Below are 24,655 nucleotides of genomic sequence, written 5' to 3' on the forward strand. Positions count from 1 at the left end.
GTGTAAGGAAGCTTCTTATGCAAAATTACACCTATTTGTACTTGAAAAGCATGATGTATTCAGGATATATCTGGAACAATAAAGTATCCCAAATTGAACAGGTATGGACAATGCAGATATCTTCAGACACGTATCAATCTCAATGAAGTGAGATGAACAAGATCCACTTTAGAAACTTGAGATAATAATGACTGATGTTTTCTTGTTACAGTGATAACAATGATTTCTCCATATGAGATCCTTAAATTAACAAGCCCTGCTACTTCAAGTTGATAGGTGATACTCTTTGTATATCAGAAACGATTTCTTATAAGATTTCTTGCTTCTTCGTTCTTCTTAAATTTGTGATGTGATATCAAGCCCGATCCGGACAATACATACTTCTTGTTTAAGGGATTGATTTAGTATATGTGTATCATGCCTCCTTCTGAAATAGGACTTCCAATGCATTATAAGTATAATATATTTCAATTTGTTTTATTAGATTTTTTTTATTTTTAGAATTATTTCAGTTTTTTTTAGGTTTTAATTTTATTATTAGTGATATAATTTATTTTATCTTTCAGGTACTCAAGAACTTGAAATTTATTAGAATCCTCCTTCATTTCAGCAATTACTTATATATATATATCACTTGAACAATTTCTGTAAATTTCGCTTTTTTTTTTTCTCTCTTCCCCTCCCCCCCCAAGTCATTGTTTAGCTGTCACAAAAGGAATTTCAGCTGTCTCTTCTTCTTTACCTTATTTGTTTAAAACCGAAAGTAGTACAGTAGGCATGATTACATTTTATTTAATACAATATTTGTTTTCTTTTTCAACTATCCAGTACACCCCGCATTTACTAATAAGGTAATTTCCCATAATTTGAGAGTGATTTCACAGCGGTTTTTCTGCAATATGTATTACAATAAGTACCTAGTAATAATAGTAGGCCTAATATCCTTATATTGCCTGGCAGAGTTAAGGCTATGGACCTGTGAAATTTCTAACTTATACATTTTTATACCAATTAATCTGAAACTTTTACCACATATTTCTTAGAATGTGGACATGCAATACACAAATTTTCACGATGATATTTCAAATAGTTTACTTATAATTAATTTTTGTTGTTTTTTTTAATACTGAATTATAGTTGTCCCAATTTTCAAAGTCCACATAATTTTTCTTTAAATTTATATTTAATTTATTCCTGATAGATGTATGTAAAATATGAGACATGATTTTCATATTTTTTAATTACTTTTTGAGAAAAAATTTTTTTACCCTTTTAGCTGTTAATTTTTCAGTTTTTTAAAACCTATCACATCCTCAACACATAGAGTAGCAGAAGAAAACACATGTTGTGTCAGTTTACTTCAGATGCGTTTGTGGATTTCTGTGCAAAACTTCACTGAGATTGGAGAAAAACTTCATTCATTAGAGCATTTTGAATGTTACAAAATGTTGAAAATTGGAAAATCGAGAAAACGAGTATCAAAGTACATGATGTATCCTTCCTATACAGGTCTGCCACACATATTTTCTCCTACATAAGAGCAGGAAATATGAACTGAATGAAAAGTAAAATTAGTTGGAATGAAGAACAAAGTCTGTCAGAATGGGAGCTGAGTATCAGCTTAAAGGGCTGCAGTTCCACGCACGTGCTGTCCTTTAGATTCCTCCTGAGGGGCATTAAATTGTCACAGGGTCAAAATAAGCACAGATTTAGAAAACTGAAACAATTTTATTTGTAAGAGTTAAAAACAAAATTTCCATTCCCCCCCCCCACCGACCCATAGCCTTAAGGCCATAAGACCTTCTCTCTCACTCAATCAGGTTTGAATCATATACATGATCAAGTCAGAATAATTACTTGATATTTCATTCCCTGTTAATATCATACATTAAATAATTCTGTCGTGCACCTTAAGTTTTAAATCAGAGCTCAAATAACTCATGTCTTAAAATTAATAATAGTTTCTCTTATATAATGTTGCAGGTGGAGTTCCTGTATATGACTTATGGAATTCTTTTTGGCGTTGGAGCGTCACTGGCATACACTCCGTCACTTGTGATATTGGGCCACTACTTCAAGCGATATTTGGGTGTGGTAAATGGATTCGTTACAGCAGGAAGCTCTGTCTTTACTATAGTGATGCCTTATGCTCTTGCATTGTTACTTGATAAAGTAGGCCTGGAAGCCACTATGCTATGTCTATCGGCAATGATTGCCCTTATCATGGCTTGTGCTCTGCTATTCAAACCTCTGCCAGGCACGACTTCGTCGCCAGACCATTCGCCTAGGCTTTATAAGAACACTATGTCGAGACGTATAAGAAGTTTCATCAATGTGGATATATGGAAGAAGAAAAAATATGTGATCTGGGCTCTAGCAGTTCCTTCTGCCTTGTTTGGATACTTCGTGCCCTATGTGCACATGGTAAGTAACTGGCCATTCAGAATTGAAGTCACTTCAACATGGAGTTATCTACTCTGTGATTCGGTATTTCGTTTCATAATACTACTTACTTACTTACTTATTGGCTTTTAAGGAACCCGGAGGTTCATTGCTGCCCTCACATAAGCCCGCCATTGATCCCTATCCTGAGTAAGAATAATCCAGTCTCTACCATCATATCCCACCTCCCTCAAATCCATTTTAATATTATCTTCCCATCTACGTCTCGGCCTCCCCAAAGGTCTTTTTCCCTCCGGCCTCCCAACTAACACTCTATATGCATTTCTGGACTCGCCCATACGTGCTACATGCCCTGCCCATCTCAAGCGTCTTGATTTAATGTTCCTAATTATGTCAGGTGAAGAATACAATGCGTGAAGTTCTGCGTTGTGTAACTTTCTCCATTCTCCTGTAACTTCATCTCTCTTAGCCCCAAATATTTTCCTAAGAACCTTATTCTCAAACACCCTTAATCTCTGTTCCTCTCTCAAAGTGAGAGTCCAAGCTTCACAACCATATAGAACAACCGGTAATATAACTGTTTTATAAATTCTAACTTTCAGATTTTTTGACAGCAGACTAGATGACAAAAGCTTCTCAACCGAATAATAACAGGCATTTCTCATATTTATTCTGCGTTTAATTTCCTCCTGAGTGTCATTTATATTTGTTACTGTTGCTCCAAGATATTTGAATTTTTCCACCTCTTCGAAGGATAAATCTCCAATTTTTATATTTCCATTTCGTACAATATTCTGGTCACGAGACATAATCATATACTTAGTCTTTTCGGGATTTACTTCCAACCCTATCACTTTACTTGCTTCAAGTAGAATTTCCGTGTTTTCCCTAATCGTTTGTGCATTTTCTCCTAACATATTCACGTCATCCGCATAGACAAGAAGCTGATGTAACCCGTTCAATTCCAAACCCTCTGTGTTATCCTGAACTTTCCTAATGGCATATTCTAGAGCAAAGTTAAAAAGTAGAGGTGACAATGCATCTCCCTGCTTTAGCCCGCAGTGAATTGGAAAAGCATCAGATAGAAACTGGCCATTTCGTTTCATAATTCTGTGTTTAATTGTTTGATTGTAAATATATATATATAAAAAACAGTTATTTAAATGTATTATTTCCGAGTTCAAAATCAGGTTGATTTGAAAGTAATTAGATATGAATTTACATTTTAAAATGTTTAATTTATAAAATATTCCTTAAACTTCTTGTGAGTTTTAATAAATGGTATCAGTCAAGATTAGTGTTGCGGCCTTGTAGAACTAGTCTGGTAGTTTTGGTAGAATACGAAAATCGAGAATTCTACGGTAGAATTGGTAGTCTTGCCCTGAAAAAATCTTGAATCCATGTATAGGAATCGAAATATTTCTTTTAATTAAGGGTTATAGAATCATATAACAACCAACGAAATGCTTTTTGCAGGATACTTAAATACGGCTGTAAGCTGGTTATGAGTATCATAATTGGTGTGAATGGTAATTTTGGCATATGTGCAAGATATCAAATAGGTATATACCTAGAAGTTCTAGACATATGGAAAGAATTTGTGATACTTCTCCTAAACAATCAGGCATTCTATTCTTTTATTAGACATAGATTTTTCAGTAATATGATGTTACTGGAACTCATACAGATCCAGACGTTACCTGAATCATTGTATATTAAGAGTTTCTATAGGAGAAAGCAAATTGTAGCTTAAATTACATGAATTAATCTTCAATTTCATTTAATTAGAAATGAGATATCAACGTTAAAGATTTAAATTGTTGGGCTATAAATTGTGCTTTGAATCATCACAAAAGTATTCGATTATGTAAGTATTGTTATTTTTTACGTGGTTATTTAACGACGCTGTATCAACTACTAGGTTATTTAGCGTCGATGGATTGGTGATAGCGAGATGAGGCCGAAATTTCGCCACAGATTACCTGACATTCGCCTTACGGTTTGGGAAAACCTCGGAAAAACCCAACCAGGTAATCAGCCAAGTGGGGATCGAACCTGCGCCCGAGCGCAGCTCCGGATCAGCAGGCAAGCGCTTTAGCCAACTGAGCTATGCCATTGGCTTTAAGTATTCTTGTTAGAGTAGGTTTTATTTTATTTTCTATCTCAATTATATAATTTGATTTAATGTTCAAATTAACATTATTATAATTTTCAATTAACAAGTCCAGTTGATTTATTTTCAGTCAGATCTCTCTATAGCGATATTATTAGGGGAGCAAAGAAAAAAATTGTTATAAAGAGATGTATTGTTATAAGGAGTGTTTTAAAAATAAGAGTTAAATTGGTAAGACGTTTTCTATTCAGCTTATTTGGTGTGCATATTATGGTACAAAATGTTAAAATTATCATTGAAACCCTCTTAATATGCTGCCCATTGTACTGTACTACATTTTTTAAAAGAAATCACTTATGTCAGTTTGTTTCAGAGCTCTTTTCACGGAAATTGACACACATAAAGACATTATTAAATCCAAAGACACTAAATACTATACAGTAATCTTTTGGAACATCACTAACACTGGATAGGAACTGTTGAAATGATTCACACGCTGTTACTGCCTCTCCTGGAGTTATTATTGAAGTGACTTGTTCCTCCAGATCATTTTCTTCCTCTTCTTCTTCTTGATCATCAGGGTTCCCTCTAATTTCAGCAATTATGTCTTCCTCTGTAGACTCCGGGAAAACTAAAATGTCGGGTTGAGAAGAAAGGATGCCCAAAGTAAATGATCAGTTAAACTGAGATTCCTCATCAAGTAAGATCACGTACCTTACTGTATCGCTTAGCAAGAAACCTTTAATTTTACCGAACTTTATCGTAATAGAGAGAGAAAATACTACACTGGGGACCATTAAAGTGTATCGTTCAATAGAGATATATCGCAATAGAGGATATTGTTATATCGGAAGAATTGTTATATTGAAGGAACACATTTTATGCCGGGAACCATAATCATTATACAGAGATTTGACTGTATAGATGAGAGTCATTTCATAAGTCATGACAACTATATTATATCAGCCAATAAAGCTGCAGGAATAGAAATTCACTATATGCGATTGAAGGTCACTGGAATGTGCTTCGCAATGCTAGTACCAAATAGGTCTGGGTACAGGAGGCAATGAGTAAGGGAAATTGAAAGATGCATAAATAGAAATCATTGTTTTGTTATGTGCAAAAGAAAACAAAGTACATTACTTACAGCTAACACCCTTCAAAATAATCCCCCAAGGCTTCCACACATCTTTTCCAACGATAATGCAAGCGTTGAATATTGTCAGCTGTGTGTGATTCCTCTGTGTACCACTTCTCATCGAAACGCTGTTAAGACGTCCTCCCTGTTTGCAAACCGCTTCCCATGCAGTGGCTTCTTCAATTGCTGAATGAGAACAAAGTCGCATGGACTCTGAGATCAGGTGAGTAGGGACAGTGTTCCAACGCACTATCACGCAAAGCTTTACGTAGCTCAGAATGACACTGACGAGCATTTCTGCAATGAAGAACTGCAATTTTCATGTATGACCGCTGTTCAACTTTACCTACATCCATCTTGGAGCACAGCCTCTAGCATACTAACTTTTGCGTGTGATGTCAAGTTTTCAAACATACAGGATATACTGAACTAACCACATTTGCGATTATTCGGAAGATATAATATAGTTACCATGACTTATAAAATGACTTTTTATACTGTATATTTGAAATAATAGCTTAAGTATTCAGTTGCCACTGCAATGTGGTAAATTGATACACAATATCTACATTTGACTTCCTCATTTTTTAATGATTTTTATATCGTACAGTTTTCATATTTCAGAACTAGGACACATTCTGAGAATCTTTACTTGAACACTGAGGTGCTCATGCCTACAGAAATCCTTCATGTATAGTCATTAGCTTCTACGTGTGAAAGTATTAAGCAAAGTCTTTTTCAGGACAAATTTCCATCTCACAACGAAAATCGAACCCAGAATCTGATCAATAATTCAGTCATTAATATTTCTTTTGTGTTTTTTGTATATATTTTCATGATTTGTAGACAGGAATGCTGACAGATAAAGACCACGAAGCCGTATGTTTTAGAATCTGTTTACTGTATCGCCATTTTTAATAGCATTGATTGATAACATGCAACTAGCAGAGCCTTGGTGTATCTAAGGTTGCATTATATTCTACGAATGTTATAGGAAAACTACAGTATTCTATACTGCCATTGAACGGAATCGATTGCTTGTTGTAGTTTATTCGGAGCTTAGTGTCTCAAAATAACACAAACATTTGCTTGATAACATGTGTCTGAATTTATGTTTTTCATATTTGTAATTCTCTTCGTTTCATTCCATACAGCTGAAATTTGTTCAAGATAACTTTCAAGAAGGTGATGGAAAAGTTCTTGTGATGTGTCTAGGTATTACATCTGGCCTAGGGAGGTTAATTTTTGGAAAAATTGCAGACATTCCTAAAGTAAATAGGATATTTTTGCAGCAGGTAAGTCATATGATCAAGTGGAAGTTCTTATTTCAGTTTAAAGAACTTTTGACAACTATTATAATGTTAATTAAATTAAAAAGTTATTTATTTTTAAGAAATAGATTTTTGGGTATTCCATTGTGTCCTGGACCTTAACATTTCCAACATTTCGAAACTAGTCATTCATACAAGTTCCATCATCAGGGTAAGTAGGAATTACCTATTTTATTGAACTCGTTATGATTGGCTACTGGCTCAGTTTTTGGAGTAGCCAGACATAATGAGCCCAACAAAGCAAAGCCTCTGGCCATATTTGATGATGGAACCTATTTGTAGTTTCGAAAAGTTGAAAATGTTGAGTTCCAGGATACGATGGAATATCCAAAATTCTACTTCTAAACACACTCGCCCCAAAAGCCTTAAAAACTCATTTCGTTTTTTTTCCCCAAATCCACTTTTTTAATGTCTTATAGGCCCTAGACATCTTAACATACAGATAAAGTCCTGTCAGTAATATCTCTGATTTTTTTTCTTGTAATGTATTTCAAAATAATTTTTAATTATGCAAGTCCAATACTTTAATTCTGAAAGCTGTATTAGGGCATATTATTATTATTATTATTATTATTATTATTATTATTATTATTATTATTATTATTATTATTATTCAAACCCCAAAAGAAGTATACTTCTTCATCTTTTTTTTTTTTTTTGGTGTTACAACTCAATATGAGTTTTAGCCTTTTTAACAACTTTATTCCATTCATCCCTTTCCTGAGTTAATCTTCTCCATCCTCGTATTTCCATAATTCGTATATCCTCTTCTATTTCATCTACCATCTCTTCCGTAATTTCCCTTTTAGTCTTCATTCAACAGACTCCCATTCCATAACTTTCTCTGGAATTTTCTTATCATTCATCCTTATAACATGACTCATCCATGATAGTCTTTGACTTTACAAACTGAACAGTGTCTTCATTTTGCATAAGTTGATCAAGTTCAAAATCATAAGAAACATATATTGCGATAAAATAACTATTTAAACTATAAAGCCTCTTCCATTAATATAAGGTTTATTTATAATTTTTCAGATCTCATTCATCTCTATAGGAATATTAACAATGCTGCTTACAGTGACCAATAGTTTCAAGCTGCTCATCGTTATATCTTTATTTATGGGCTTGTTCGATGGCTGTTTTATTAGCCTTCTTGGCCCAATAGCATTTGAAATTTGTGGCCAAAAAGGAGCGACACAAGCAATCGGATTTCTGCTTGGACTCTGCTCAGTTCCTCTAACAGTGGGACCACCCATAGCAGGTATGTATTTTATATTACAACGTATGTTTAATTAAATGTGCACTCCAAATGAGGCAGAAATATAAACCACATCTCAGGGTTATGAAAATTATTGTTTAGAAAAAGTTAAATGTTTGGCATTTACATATCTAATTACAATTATGGAGGACAAATTCATTGGTTTCATAGTTGTAGATGGAATTTATAAATTTTATTTGATCAATTTATCACGAACTTTCACGTTTTCTAGTCTCAAAAATAAACATGCTTTACTTGTCTGTTACTACATTGATTTTCTTCCATATATGTTTTCTCAGTCATCATCGTTCATTACTGCTGCACTTCCACTACAATCACATCACCAACACCACCCCAAAAAAACCACAAAAAAACAATATTATCAAACCCATTTCAAAGACCAATAAATTACCAAAATCAATCAATCATCATAGACGCCACAATCACTGCAATTCATCTACGTAGTATTACAGCAACCATATCTTAAGAGCCAGTTATTAACCACAATACATTGTACCACTGGAACCTCCAACATATCACTGTGGTAACTCTGCAATACACCATTCCCAATAATGCTACTATTATCATTATGATTAACACATACTGTATTAACAAAACTTGTACAGTATCACTGTAGCACCAAGATATTACAGATACCACTAGGGTAAGTCCAAGCGAGATAGCCACAGGGGGAGCTGGCCATGGTTTTATTTCTTCTAGAACTGACCGGCTGTGCATACAACTCCGTAGGCAACATTCTTTTGAACATGGAATCAAGTTTTGAACAGGTGGGCGGCTGACTGTTACAAATTCCAGAGTTTTTCCTCATTATTTGTCTGTGACCAGTCAGTTATTTTGTGTCTTGTGAGTGAAGTGAGCAGAAGTCTACGTTCTTGTGAGATTTAATGGAAATTTACTCTGTGTGTTTCATTTCAAGTGCGAATCTTGTATTTTTATTAATTGCTATGGCCATCTCACCCTTACAAATGGGATAGATGGCCATACAGTTTTCTGGGAGAGTTGGCCAGCCACTCAAGAGGCGTATTTGAATTGATATTTTAATTTTTCATTGTACATTTTTTGGTTTTTATCACCTGAATGTGGTATTTATCGATCCAAAAGCTAGAGTTTGAATGTCGTTTTATTATTTGTATTATTCTCACTGGTATTCTTATTATCCTGTGGTGTACATGTCTCTATGGAAAGTTACCAGTATTTTTATAAATAAATTAACTTGCCAGTCTTCTTTTATTCTTCTTTAATATGCTTAAGTTACTGTTATTAATTGGTAGATTAACTTAACAGTTATCTTTTGTCATACTTTTATATGCCGACACAATACGAAATTAAGAGAGTTGATAACATGGCATGTGGAATAAGGATATCTTAATTTATTTTGTTTATATGTGTAAATGCACTAAACCGCTATGCCTAGTTTAATACACTATTAGATATACTTCTTAACTATGGAAACTGTGTGGCCATCTATCCCTGTATCCTATGACCATCTCCCCCTGAGAACTAGGGATAGATGGCCAGTGTGTTGTTTTTTTTTAGCATGTCATGGTTTTTCATCCTAAATGAATTTATTTCATCATAAACACGTGTTATTGTAATGGTTTACCTTCTGAAACTTCATTTAACTTGTTAATGGACAATTTCTTAATAATTCTTCAAATTACAGGACATTGAAGAAACTATGGCCATCTATTCTGGACTTACACTATATCAAATTTTTCCACTACGGTTAAGCTATAATCACCATGCGATTTTACAGCACGAATATTACTGTAATTGTACTTTTACCAAAGTACATTATTATCGGTACCCTCTCCATATCACCAACAACCTACAAAACCAACATAGACACAACTTCACAACCGTAAATATTACATCATAGAGAGGATGAAACTAAAAAAACATCCTATTGCAATGAATACAGTACCAGAACAGTCACCATATCACCACTGCTCCGAAGCTACACCATACCATTTCAACATCAGCTTACCATTTCCTTAACTTAACACTACGAGTATATGTGACCAACCAGCATGCTATCATTACATCCATACCATCGTAGCTACTGACCAGTACAACTCTGGCACCTGTTACTATCACGCAACCACAAACAATAAGTCAAAATAAAATTCAATAATTAATCCCACAACCAACAACAAGCAATGTTACCAAAATTGTCTCAAATTAATAACTACAATAACAAATTACCCTACCACGACATGATCACCAACAACCATTTACCACCAATAACATAACCAGACATGCACTTAAAGTTGTCAAATATGCACACATCTATGATGCTGCAATAAAAAAAAAAATGGACTCGAAATTCAAATGTGACATATTAGTTATCTAAAAATTATAATATTGTAACAGGTACTCAACAGCTGCTGATTCTGCGGCCAAAAAAATATTCTATTTTAGGCTTCCCCTTGGTTATAGTCTGCCTTTCAGTAAAAAACAGTGTTTCCATTGTGCTCTGGAGTAAGTTTGTGGCTCTCGTTTATGAAAATGAATTTGTAGGTAGGGCATCACATAAATATGTTTATTTTTTAGAGATATCCTACAGAATTTTGTGGACTCTCAGCTTGCAAGCATTTATTTGGAGAAGTTATGGATAACCATGATTCTTTGTAAAATAGTGTCCATGTGTGTATGACAAAAAAGAAAAGAAGATAGATGGAGCCAGACACATAGAGACAGAGACTGCAAGTGAATGATACAAAGAGGGAGAGGGAAAGAAAGAGTGACTGAGATAATCTGAGAAATGGGCCCTTCATTCTATAGACAAGGTGAATCATAAGTAGTGTAATTAATTTCAGGGGGTTATTCTTTGAGATATTTCAAACAAAAAAAAAGTTCAATACAATATATTTTGCTCATTTTTACTTCCTTTTCGAGATAAAAATTGTTTTATATCAAATATTTCATAGCGTGTTTTGGGAATGCCATTGACTTAATTCCCAATATGCTGAGCCAATTTAAGAGAGCAGTATTATGATAATAAGTTATTGAAATAATGTTAGTTTTGCCCTTGAAATGTGCAGAAATTTGATCTGAACAAATATAACTTTTCGTTCTGCACAGGAATTTTAAAATGTTACATTTGTTTAGATCAAATTTTTGTAAATTTAAAGGACAAAACTAACATTCTTTCAATAATATATTATCATAATACATTGCTCTCTTAAATTGATTGAGCATATTGGAAATTCAATCAATGGCATTCCCAAAACATGCTATGAAATATTTCACATAAAACAATTTTTTTCTCGAAAAGGAAGCAAAAAAGAGCAAAACCGTATCAAACTTTTCTATTTGAAACATCTCAAAGAATAACCCCTTGAAATTAATGACGTTACTTACGGTTCATCCTGTATATCTGCCCTCTGGTCACTTATATTCTAGCTGTCTTTACCTGTGAGTCTCCTACTTTCTATAGCATTCAATTTATACAAGTATTTTACCTACTTATCTATTTTCCTATCTAGGTTTCTACCTACATCTCTAGCAATCTGCCTGTTTAAGTGTACTGTATATGCATCTGTCTCTCTACCTGTCTGCCCGTATTCCTATGTCTCTGTTTTTCGATGTTTACCTTTCTCTTTGCCTAACCATCCATCCTTCCATTGGCCCATCAATCTGCCTCTCTATCAAACTATTTGTTTGTTGATATATTTTGCTCGTCGATGAATTCTGTTTTATATTTTCATCTTATTATCGGTAGTAACTTCCAAAAGTAGTTGGTAGACTTTCTAAAGAATTGATGAAAATGAACAAATTTAGGAAGAGTTTAAGTGATAAAGCGCAAATTTCTGTAGTGTTATGTTAGCACAATATAAAATCGCACTTATATTATATATATGGGGTGGTGCAAAAGTAACTACTCACAGGAAATGTATGTTCCTAGGTTGGTAGGACGTACTACGTACTTTGAGATGGTTGGTAGCAAGAGGAGTCTCTTGGTTGGTAGGAAACAGAAAATGACGTGTAATGTTAACAAAGGAATAATTTATTTATTAACCATAGTAACTTAGTCCTGACAACACAAGTAACAGTTTTCACAAAATATTAACGAAAGAAGAAAGAATTTTCGCTTTGAAGACCATTTACCAAAGAGGTGTAAGTGCTACATTCGGAGGAGGGGGCCTTCATGATAGTTTCATGGACAACATTTCAGCATGCCCCAAAATGGGTTTCAGGGGAGTAACTTCAGAATTTAAAATGGGACAATGATATAACTTTTAGACATTTTGATTATCCTAAACAAATTAAGCAATTTTTGTTTAAATCATTTTTTCCTATACTGAAATTCTGAAATGGTATAGGGTGTTTGAAATGAGACATATCCGATACAGATAAATAATAATAAACCATACTATAACTTTACATAATTTTATTAAATGCTCAAAATAACCTTAATTAACATCTAAACACATAGTAAATCTCATGTAAAGTCATGTTTACACCACCCAAACACAAAAGAGGATATGAAACATCGAATAAGTGAAGCTTGTCGCATTATTAGTCCGTGTATGTTGTTAAAAGTTAGAGAAAACCTTTCCACAAGAATCACCAAGTGCTTAGATGTTAATGGAGACTACTTTAAGCACTTAATGACATAATGTAAAGTAAATGCCTTGGTATTTATTGATTTCCTTATTAGGGTTTTGTAATCTTTTCTATACTGTATACTTCAATGAAAACACCTGTAACTGCTCAACAATTTATTTTTCAAAAAAATGTTTCAATAAAAGTTGCTTAGTTTATTGAGGGAACAAAAATATTTTTAAAGAATTCCATAATTTCATTTAAACATCTGAAGATGCACTCCTAAAAGGGGCACCAACGAAATATTACCCATATCACATAAAATTTAGAAAACAAAGCATTCGGTTTTATCTATTCTTTTAAGACATATTAACTTCTAACACTTATAAGGGCCACCATGTGTGTGTATGTATATATATTTAAGAAAGTGCAACTTTCAACAAATTACTTCCAAATTTGTGACATATCTAAAATATAGTAGTAGCCTACATGCACTTGATATAAATGGATACTTTTGTGAGTCACTTTATTTTATTTTTGTTTCGAAAGAACTAGTGCATAAGCTATTTAAAAATTTATAAATTCTACAGTAAGTGGTTAAACACTGATGTTCGTGTTTTGTACTGTTATACTGATATGTCTCTCTTCGTATATACTGTATTTATTTCAATAATCTAATTTAAGCTAGTGGTTGGTTTTGTATACAAAACCTGTAACCTATCCTGCATGTCATTAAAATTGATGGTTTATTGTTTCAGGATTGATCTATGACCATTCAAAATCTTATACTCTTCCATTCCTTCTTGCTGGAATTCCCCCTATTGTGGGGGCATTGATGTTGTTCCTTGTATGCTGTGTTCGGGATGACGAATCTTGTAAGAGACGTCCATCCGTGTGTTTGGTGGAGGCGCCTCTACACGATCCAGCTCTTACGTCACTTCGTAATAATGCTGGAGATAGTGAAGAAGGTACAAAGCTCTCTCCCATTGCAAATGGCGTTTGCAGCAAATCTACGTCACCTCCACCGAGCTACAGAGAAGCCATGGCAGGTATGTGGGTCCAGATTCTGTCCAGCTCTGCTACTGCACCCTGCCATATTCCTGAATGCCGCCATCTACTGACTCGAGAACGACTTTCCTATTCTCTGAATTACTACCTCGATCATAAACAGCGATGTTATAGTTATTCTGTATTATAGATCCTGTTTTTAGGCTGTGATTTAGTTTTAAGTTAACAGAAGAGTGGAAGATTATTCTGTAACTTTAAAAGAAAGATATTTCATTGCATTGGTTTACATAATCTACTCATTCTCGTAATTGTCATTGTAATTATAGCAATGAATGGATTATATGAGATGTATACTATTTTTTGTGTCAAAGTTAGAGAATGAACTTCAAATCTTTACATTTCATAAGGGCTGTGCCAATTAATCAACATTACTATTTTGTACTGAATAATTGCCACTTTTATAATATATTTTTATATGTACACTACCTTTTAAAATTAGAGAAGTAACTCTTATCAGTGATAATTGTTTTCTAATTTCATATTTATTCATAAAAGACTGAACGAACAATTTATTAAATAAACTTAATTAGACTTTTCGACAGTTTAAGACAATTTTAATATATCATTTGACATCTTTCAGTGTTAAGAAGATGTTTTAAGTTATTCATATATTATTTTATACTCAATATTTTTTTCTCATCTCGTTATTTTTCTTCAGTGTTTGTACTGTAAGAAGAAAACACATGATACTCAACTATTTGAAAGGGAACTAGAGTTTTGTAAAGTCAGTTTGCCATACAATATCTATCTTTATCGTGTAATCAGGGAAATTGTGACGTACATTTGGATGACTACAAATTTCCAAAAATTTAACAATATTAGCCTATATGTTTTACTCATTTAAAGTTTATTTAAATATTGATATTTTTCATTTTCATATGTAGATTTTATTTTACCAACAATTATTCATCCTTCCACGTCTATTATGTTCCTTGTAGATCGAGAGATAAAAGTTAATAGTAGTACGCCTCAAATGAGCAAAAAGTGTAAAATTCATAACTTTACCTTGCATTGTACTTCCTATTACGTAATTAAAGTAGATTATTAATCATCAGTATTTTCAGTAACATTGTAGAATAAAACAGTAATATATAATTTTTATAACAGTAACTTAGCAGTGATAGTGGTGGTGGTGGTGGTGGTGGTGGTGGTGGTGGTGGTGGTGGTGGTGGTGGTGGTGGCGGCGGCGGCGGCGGCGGCGGCGGTCAGCATCCATTGCAATGGTAGCAGCAGTAATGAATGGTTGTGGTAATGGTAGTAGTAGTTAGTACTGAAGTAATCTGGATTCTTTAAAAATGTTTCAATATGAGAGCTATTACTGATTGTGAGTTTCTTTTTCTCTACGTGTTTTCAGTAAATATTCTATCCAAAACTTTGTAATTTGGAAGTAAGATAACCTTTACTACATGCTTTGTACATACATATCTTACATGGGAAGTGTACAGGATATAAGCTGAGTTGCTTAATGAGACTGGGTCATAGAAATCAAGCATATAGTTGTTTATAAAAGCGAAGTTCGTTTCGCATCACATACGAACTATATGTGATACTGCTCCTTAATGTTGCCTATTGGAGCTGACTTCGATATATAGGCTATCTTTGCACTATTTCTGTTTACATCTCTCTATCTGCTTTTGAATGAGTACCTAAGTGAAAATTGTGCCCATGATTGTAATCATCAATTATACATAACCATAAATTACAGACATTTTAATTTGTCTTCTTCTTCTTTTTAAGAATGAAATCTGCAAATCCTATAGCAGTTGTGTATCTTTTGCTACAACATTATGGAGTGTTCCAATTACGGTGTCCCAATGTTCAACCAAATCAAGGAAATTCTTAACAAGGAAGAAAGTGTCATTGAGGAACACTTGGCTACAGTAGGCTGACCAGACGTCCCTGATTTCCGGGGACAATCCCTGGTTTTGAGTTGCTGTCCCCAGGGAGCAAATGTCCCCATTTTTGTCCCCGGAAATTAATTTCGTCCTCAGAAGTTTTGATTTTGTTTCAATAACATTTTCCACGTAAATATTTAAGTATCGTGATGAAACTGCTGCAATTCATGCACATTTCTGAACAGTTTCAGTATGAGACAAAAGAACTAGCGAGAACAGTATGAGATATTCTGCACACTTTAAGAAAGAAGAACATAGCATCTTTGACTTCATTCGCGTTGTGCGAAGTATTAGACTGCCGCAGTGTCAATTTTTAAATAGTTAAAAAAATTAGGAGTTTTGTGACAAACCAACAGGTGAAAAGTAGTCTGATGTTTTTCAACATTTAAAAAAAAATCCATTCCATTTGAAAATCTTCTCAAAATAGTGTCATTAATCATGTGTCTTTCAATCAGTAATTCATCATTTGAAAGACTTTTTTTTATACAATGAACTCGATCTGGACTGATGAAAAGTTAAGAATAAAAATTAAAACAGTTAAAGCTTTGTTACAAGTGAAAACAAACTTTCATTTCTCATGTGAAGAACTTAGTGTAAAGCTGTATGGAAATGAACAGATCCTTAAATAGATATATTCTTCAAACAAGTACTTGTAAAATGTGTGTTAGAGTTCAGTGTGTACAATATAATGTAAAAGACTTCCATGCATGCGTCAGTACTGAAAGGAGTTACGTGTGTTTATGCATTTAATTGAAAAAGTTAAGATACTTTACAAATTTAGTGCACGAAGTTCTATTATTGTATCTACTGTTACATGTATTTTGTGCAACATTTCAACGAAGAGTGACTAGATAAGCATTTGTAATTTTTCTTGAAATTGCTGATGTCCCCTGCTGGACCATAAAAAATCTGGTCAGCCTAGGCTACAGTGATATTTATATTCATGATGAAAATGAGCCTCCTGAATATGGTGATTCGTCGGACGAAATATATGCTGATGAGAATTCTTCTCACTGTCAAGAAGCAACCAGTTCACAATCAGAATATTAACCTCCTCCAAAGATCTCAATTAATATCACTCAATAAAAGAATTGTATTCCAATGGATACCATCCCATTGTGGAATCCTGGGAAACGAGAATGCGGATACTTTAGCAAAGAAGGGAAGAACTGCTACTTACAGACCTGTTACTAAATCTACGTATTACTCTGTGAAAAGATTGATTAAATCTACATACCGGTACTTAGACTTCAACAAACAAAATTTGATAATACAATCTCGAGGGAAAAAATGGAACTCTCTGCATTATAATCCACAGTTAATTCCCGATTTACCACGAAAATCGTCTGTAGCTGCATTTAGATTGGCAACAGGCCATGACTGTTTGGCCAAACACCTGCATAGAATTGGATTATATCAGTCCCCTAACTGCTCATTGTGCAATTCAAACCAAGAAATGGATTCGGAACACCTCAAAAAATCTGTGCTTCAGTGGCTGACCATGACAATATCTTTGAAAAATATTGGAGTGCACGAGGTCAAATGACTTTATTGTCAAACGTCTGGCATTAGAAAACAACAACAACAACCCTCTCCAAAGAGGCGAACATCTGATGATCCAAGATTGACTGATGAATATCTGGAAAAAAAGCTTGGTTTTATTGGACCCATGATGGTATAAGACAGGAAAAAGGATCTCGAAGAGCCTGTCTTCTGTTATCAGTCATCTTAAACTTATGAAAAGCCATTCGATGAATAGTCTAATGCGATACTTGTGTAGGCAACGCGGTCTTTTTCAAAATCAGAAGATGCACTACGAGAAATCAAAATAAGAACTCTAGCAGATTTTAGAAGACTCGTTGCCACTAATGCCTTTATTTACGACACTACATTACTGCAATCGCTTTTGAACATAAAAAAGTTGTTAACCCAAATATATCCTTCAAAGCATCACAATATTTGGTAGTGAAGTTCAAACGGCAGAATAATATTGTATCTTACCTCGTTTTTACAGTGACAACGTTTTTTAGTTCTTTTTATTATTCTGCTTATTCTATTGTTTGTGTTTTTTGTTTTATGAAGAATTTTACATAGGGCGCAAATAGCCATAGTAGACGCACCCTTTTTAAATCCCACTATCTATCTATTGTGTCTAGAAAAATTACTCATCGTGTTGAATGTAAATATTCAACTATAGAAATTGATTTGCACAATAAAGCTCTTTCTTCATTGAAAAAGTGAGAAATCATGAATAATTTCTAAAGCAATTCAACTTCACCAGGTATTTAATCACTGATCAAGGTCGATTTGACAAAAAAAAAAAAAAAAGCACTTCCTGCTAAAGGAGACAAACGTTCAGTGGGTTTGGCTGCAGCTACTACTCATGCGTATGTGATTATGCCAATAATTTCTACAGATGGCAAGCTTCATTCTGCCTTGTATATGTTGGTGGTAGAATCAAATGGAAAGTTCATGGCATAGGAATAACTTTATCAAATGCAAGCACTTGTTCACTTCCACTTTTTCCACTCCTTGCCTCCAGTCTTTAATCAAATAATGCTTTTACAAGTGTCGAAATATAGAGGAAGGGCCTACTCCATTCATGACTCCTATGCAGTACTATTTGTAAGTGCTGGTGATAACTGTGACACTTGTGAAACATTTGTTTTTATGTTATGTGCTGATTGTGAAAATTCTTATTGTTACCATCATGCTGTAATTTTGATTTAAGTTACATTATTGCAAACCGTAAACTACAGGCATGCAAATGTCTTCAATAGCTCGTATTTAGATATGACAGTGTATTTCTACATGCCTTTTGAGGCCTCATAACCCTTAAATGCATGAGCATCAGCCGAAACGGTTTTGTTAGTCTACTATCTGCCTGCTTTCTGTGACCCAAGTCTCGTTAAGCAACTCATCTTAAGCAACTTCCCTTGTTAGCTGAACTAGATTTGAAACTCCAATTTAAATAATTTATTTATCAAGGTGGTCATAAATGAGAGAGTAGGCCTACAGATTGTTTTAATGAAGAGATAGATATTTTGGCTTATTATTCTTTCAGATATAATTTTTCGTAAGAGAGAGTTTGTTATTATTCCACGAGTTTAAAGGTTTTAATATTTAAAAATATATGTACATATGATAATCATAAGTCTACTGCATTAATTTAAAACCTGCTTGTAAATTAGAACGAACTGAATTATATTCTTCAAAACTTTACAACTGTATTAATATTTGTTATGTGCTTCTTAATTGACTGAACAATAAGCTCTCTAATTTGCGTTGTAAATATGACATCAGTTTCTATAATATAATACGAATATAATTCCAAATCGAATTTCAAAAAATTTATACAGGAAAGTGGATGAAGGAGGCATAAACTTAAACTGTGTCATACTAAAATCTGATGTTCCTACTTTTTGAATGCAGGTATGTTGCATGATTTACATTGGTCGATAGTGTTTATAATGCTTAGCTCAAGGCAAATTAATTAAAAATTGACATATTTTAGTACCAGTACTGGTATATATATTGTTTTCATAAATATATTTTCAATATAAATTAGAGACAATGTAAATATTTGTGACTGAAAGAAATCGAAATTACTTTTAAATATTTTAAAGACAGATTATTTAATAACATTAGTAGTAGTAGTAGTAGTAGTAGTAGTAGTAGTAGTAGTAGTAGTAGTAGTAGTAGTAATAAGAATAATAATAATAATGATAATGATGATAATAATAATAATAATAATAATGACAATGATAATGATGATAATAATAATAATAATAATAATAATAATAATAATAATAATAATAAATTTGGCGTCAACTTTGAAAAAAAAAGTCATATTGATGTGGATTCTTATTATATGTGGCATACAAGAAATATTGTGTTATTATACAAATTAATTTCGAAAGTTTTACGAAAATGTTTTCATTAACCCTTATTTGTATACCATGACAGTCCATCTGCCCATATCTGTAACTATACAGCTTCATCTTATCTCTACTGGACGGATTTTGTTCATATTCATGATCTAAGAGTAAATTTGCCCAGAAAATATTCTTGTTTACTTGAAAAACAACATGAGCTTCAAGAAGCCCGTATGCCAAAATTATACAAAATTGGTGAATTGCTCAAAACAAACTGCAGTAATTTTCTTGTACAATCTTTTATTACACATATAGGCCTTCATGTATATTAAATAGTGTCAAATGTAACAATATAGATTGTTTATTTCCAAAAATTGGTACAGAACAATAATCGTTATTAAGCAGCAGCTATTAGGTTGGTGCATAATTCCATAGCGATTTTTCATAAGTTTATTAAACACATCAGATACACATAAGAGAGAAATTAATCATCAACAGTATATTCTTCTCCACTATTTACAACAGTCTGCCAATGCCTCTAGAAATCGCGTGGTTTTGAGTTAAAGAAGTCGTCAAACCATGTTTGGAGCGCATTTTCATCGAGAAAGAAAGTTCCTTGAAGGTTGTTTGATAAAGAGTGGAAAAGGTGAAAATCTGAGGGCGCAAGATCAAGTGAATAAGGTGGATGCAGAATGACTTCCAAACTCAACTCCTGGATAGTGTTTTGTGTCAGATTAGCAGAGTGGGAGCGGGCATCACGTGGTCTTGTTGGTAGTTTTTCTTGGATTGTGTGCAAGACGTCTCAGTTGGTGGCAATAAATGTCGCACAATAATGGAATGGTCACATTTCATCACATTTGCCAGTTCTCGGGTACACTGACATGGATCACCGTGGATTAATGTGTTTAAACGATCCTCATCAAACCCCAAAGATCTTCCTGAATGTGGAATGTCACTAATGTCAAAACGACCCTCCTTAAAACTAGAAAACCATTTTCTTGCAGTGCTCTCTCCGATAGTATTGTTCCCATACACAGCGCAAATGTTTCTGGCTGCTTTCGCCGCTCTATTGAACTCAAAAAGAAGAATATGTCGGAAATGTTCCACTTTCTCCACTTGACACTCCATTTTCTAGCGTTCATGGCTCCACTCACTATCTGCAAAAATGAAAACTTCAATATGTAAACTCAAGCACAATAATTGAATTTCAAATAAAAAATGACAATCGATAAATAAACCCATAGCAACCAGAGTACCAACACGCGAAACAGAAACACTACAAATTTGTGCACCAACCCAAAACATTCTAACTGTAGACATGATTATTCACCTTCAATATGTTTTGTTGGAAGATTGTTATGACGCGGGAATAAAAGAATAACGTAATTAAGGATGACATTCTTTGTTGCTGTGTATTGTAAAGTCCTACAGAAGGATTATAGTAGGTATAAGCCTAATGGAAATTTTGTGATTTTGCTAATGAAGAAATCAGGAATAATGTGATTATGAATAATTTTATAGATCTTTAATCACAATAATGATTATTTTAATGACAGATAATATAATGAAAAGGTATACAGTTTAATAGCTCCATTTATTTACTTATGCTACTTTAAAACAGTATAGCAAGAGCAATCGATCAACCAATTTTTATTTAGCCAGAAACCCAAAGAGTATGTGGCGAGTCAAAACAGGTATACAATAAATACTTGAAATGAGTGAAATGAGCGGTTGAAAGATAATATCAATAAAACATTAAAATATTCTTGAATATTTTAGAATGGATTGTTTAGCAGCCAGTTGTGGACAGATGATTTAAATCTACTGAAACAAATAGAAGTAGTTTATTGAACTAGTCAATAGAAATCGTTTTTAATCATTTTTTGGATTTAGTCAATACCATTTGATATTAATAGAGAATAGTTATATCTTGTGGAATAACCATGAAGTTCGGATTTACTTAGCCTATTTGGATAAATTATTTTTTGATCTGAATTAGGCAATGAAATATGTATAGATTTATTACAGTAAGTACAGAGGGTCGTACTGAAAGTGATGAGCAAGACATTGCTATAATTTCAATTTCAACAATGTAACAAAAACGATTATAATTATGATCATAATCTACAAACTTTACACTATGTATTGACATACTGTGACGTCATTAACTTCTATCATGTAACCATAGGCAATGTTTGCAAAATGGTCGACAACGATGGTTCATTTTGACAGCTTGCTGTCATTAAATTCCTTTTTAAAGAAGAAAAGTCTGCTGTTGAAATTCACCTCAGACTTCAGCATGCATACATGTGTACATGGGTGCCAGCAGTGTTAGGAGATGGGTGAAACATTTCGAAGATGGGAACACGAGCATCCAAGATGAGCCTCGTAGCTGTTGCTCTCGAATTGCCTCCATGGAACGCAACAAGGAAAGTGTTGATGAGTTCTGGGATGCATTTTGGTTGAATTTCTTGAACCCGGACAGACCATAAATGCTGCCCACTATATTCAGATAATTCTGAAGCTCTGTCATGCATTACGGGAGAAATGCGCTGGAAAAAAGATCATCCTGCATCACGATAACACATAGCCTTACACTGATCGTGTCACCGTGGAAAAAATCAGAACATTTGTTGGGAAACTCTTCCACAATTTCCCTACAGTCCCTACTTGGCACCCTCCGACTACCATATTTTCGGTTCTGTAAAGAAGGAGCTGTGAGGCCAATGCTACAAGATGCTGGAGGACATCCGGAAAGCAGTGCGTCAGTGTCTTCGGAAAGATGAAATGGACTTCTACAGCAAGGGAATTTTCAAACTTACAGAATGGCGGGAAAAATGTGTGCAAAGAAATGGAGACTATGTTTAAAAGTGACAGAAAAGTCTGTAGGTTAAAATGATGTACCTGGTTTGTCTAAACAATAAAAATTAAGATTTATAACAGTGAGTTGCTCATGACTTTCAGTATGACTCTCGTACCTATACCTTCACTAATAAACAAAAGCTTACAATATGCATCAAAATCTAAGCCACTATTATAGGATAGCCTTCTTTTGTAATTTCAGAACTCTTATATTACAACTATTTCCCCAAATTTGAATACCATGTAGCAATATGCTATTAAAGAAATGCATAATAAGTGTTCTTAAGAAATTCCTTAGATACGGTACTAAGCTTTTTAATCGTCTTAACAAATCACCCTTGATAGTCTGACATATAGCCTACCATTATATGTGGTTCCCATGTTAATTTGGAATCCAGAGTTATACCAAGTAATCGCATTGAACCTCGTCAAGTATCGTCTGTCTTAAAGTAAATAATATTTTCTGAGTTTGTTAGTATTAAGCTTGAATTAATTTGCCTGAAATGATTCACTTGCCTCTTCATAGGACACAGTCATAATGTGACTTAAATCATTCAAATTATTACTGGATTAATACAGATACAGTCTTGTATCATTTGCAAAAAATATACATTTAGCCTGTGTTAAATCAACGATATAATATTATTGATTAATTTCTTATAATGATGAATTTGGCACAGCCCTTCAACTTTACACCTGTTTGTTAGCAAGACCTATAGAGTTTAAAAACTGTGACGTGCATTTCTATGTTGCTACGAATGAGGGAAATTTTCCTGTATGCAGTTCAATAATTTCACAAAATTAGTTTGATATATTCAACTCTTTTAGTGTGCTCTAAAAAATGATAAGCTGTGACGAAATACAAACACCCTGTTCATGTGCACATTTATAAATGAAATGTTAAATTATTGTACAGTAACAACTTAATTCGTAATTTAGGGTTGTGAAGTTGATGCACTATAGAGTAATATTGCTACTTCTTATACATTTAACCAGGACTCTAAATGGACCTGAGTAGACTCGTGAATTTCAGGAACCTTTCTGTTCTGTCTCGTAAAATATATCATCTTAATTCCATACAAGGTGACATCGCATATCAACAGACATAAGGAAAAATTCTTCCACGCTCCAATCGCTTATTGGTTTCTGATGGTCTCATATCATGTGATTGGGTTATGTTGTGAGTGGTGACACAACTGCATGTCATCTTGTCATATGTACCTCATTATCAACAATAGTCCCTCCTCATCCTGCCCACAAATTACATTTTTACATCAAAAACTTAGTAATTAGTTTTTCCAACTGTTCCATATGTGGTAGGCCTATTTCCTTTCCTTGTTTAGAAAAACATTACGTTTCCTATTATGTATTCGAAAATGTGGACAACAAGTTCAGTTTTCAGACTGGGTACTAATTAACCTAGCGTTCTAGTCACCATAAAGAGGTCCTTTGTTCTGCAGCCAATAGGATGAAATCCAGACCCGCATTTGTTTACACACGAAGTGACCTTGTATGGAATGAAGATATATATGATATTTCATTACATTTTTAATTAAGTGTGAATTAAATTGTTAAAAATACTGATAAGGATGCTGTCAGTATTGTCAAACTGCTTTATTGCATTATGGCATTCATATAAATGCTCTTGCTAACTTATAATACTTTTGCAGCATGCCTTTGATATGTTAGATTCTGCATTGAGTATCGTTGAGACTCTGAATAATAGTGTGGTGTTGATGAAATTAAAAGAACTGGGACTGAGCGACATATAGAGTTAATGATCAGATGTCATAGGCTACTACTATGCAAGGAGTCTAACTGCGTATCCAATAAGTCCATTCCTGCTAATTGAGGGTGATAGCTCGTGTAACTTCAGCTTCCCCAATATCAACCATTTTGTAGTTCCTTTGCAATAACATCTGAATTAGACCCCAACAATGACCATAGTCTCCAATATGTTCTAAAACGGCCATAGTCAAACTGAGAAGATCAAGCTAAATCATATTGGTTTTCAGCATGGATGGATTACTATCCGGTTTCCTTGGACTGCGATGAAGATGAAAACCAAATGTCGTGTTTTCTGAATAGAAAAGATGTTAATGCAAATGTTGATATCATTACAGCACAGCTATTGCCTTAT

General features: G+C 33.7%; 1 protein-coding gene across 1 annotated transcript in view; it reads left to right on the forward strand.

Annotated features, from left to right (window-relative positions):
- The window catches only part of kar (monocarboxylate transporter 10-like protein kar), a 262,103-nt gene that overhangs the window by 220,021 nt on the left and 17,427 nt on the right, over positions 1-24,655 (forward strand). The window contains exons 4-7 of the mRNA XM_069823752.1: positions 1,984-2,424; positions 6,809-6,949; positions 8,024-8,249; positions 13,574-13,864. Of these exons, the coding sequence (XP_069679853.1) occupies positions 1,984-2,424; positions 6,809-6,949; positions 8,024-8,249; positions 13,574-13,864 (1,099 nt within the window). The remainder of the gene's footprint in view (positions 1-1,983; positions 2,425-6,808; positions 6,950-8,023; positions 8,250-13,573; positions 13,865-24,655) is intronic.

The sequence above is a fragment of the Periplaneta americana genome, chromosome 4, assembly GCF_040183065.1.
Source record: "Periplaneta americana isolate PAMFEO1 chromosome 4, P.americana_PAMFEO1_priV1, whole genome shotgun sequence".
Taxonomy (NCBI): Eukaryota; Metazoa; Arthropoda; class Insecta; order Blattodea; family Blattidae; genus Periplaneta; species Periplaneta americana.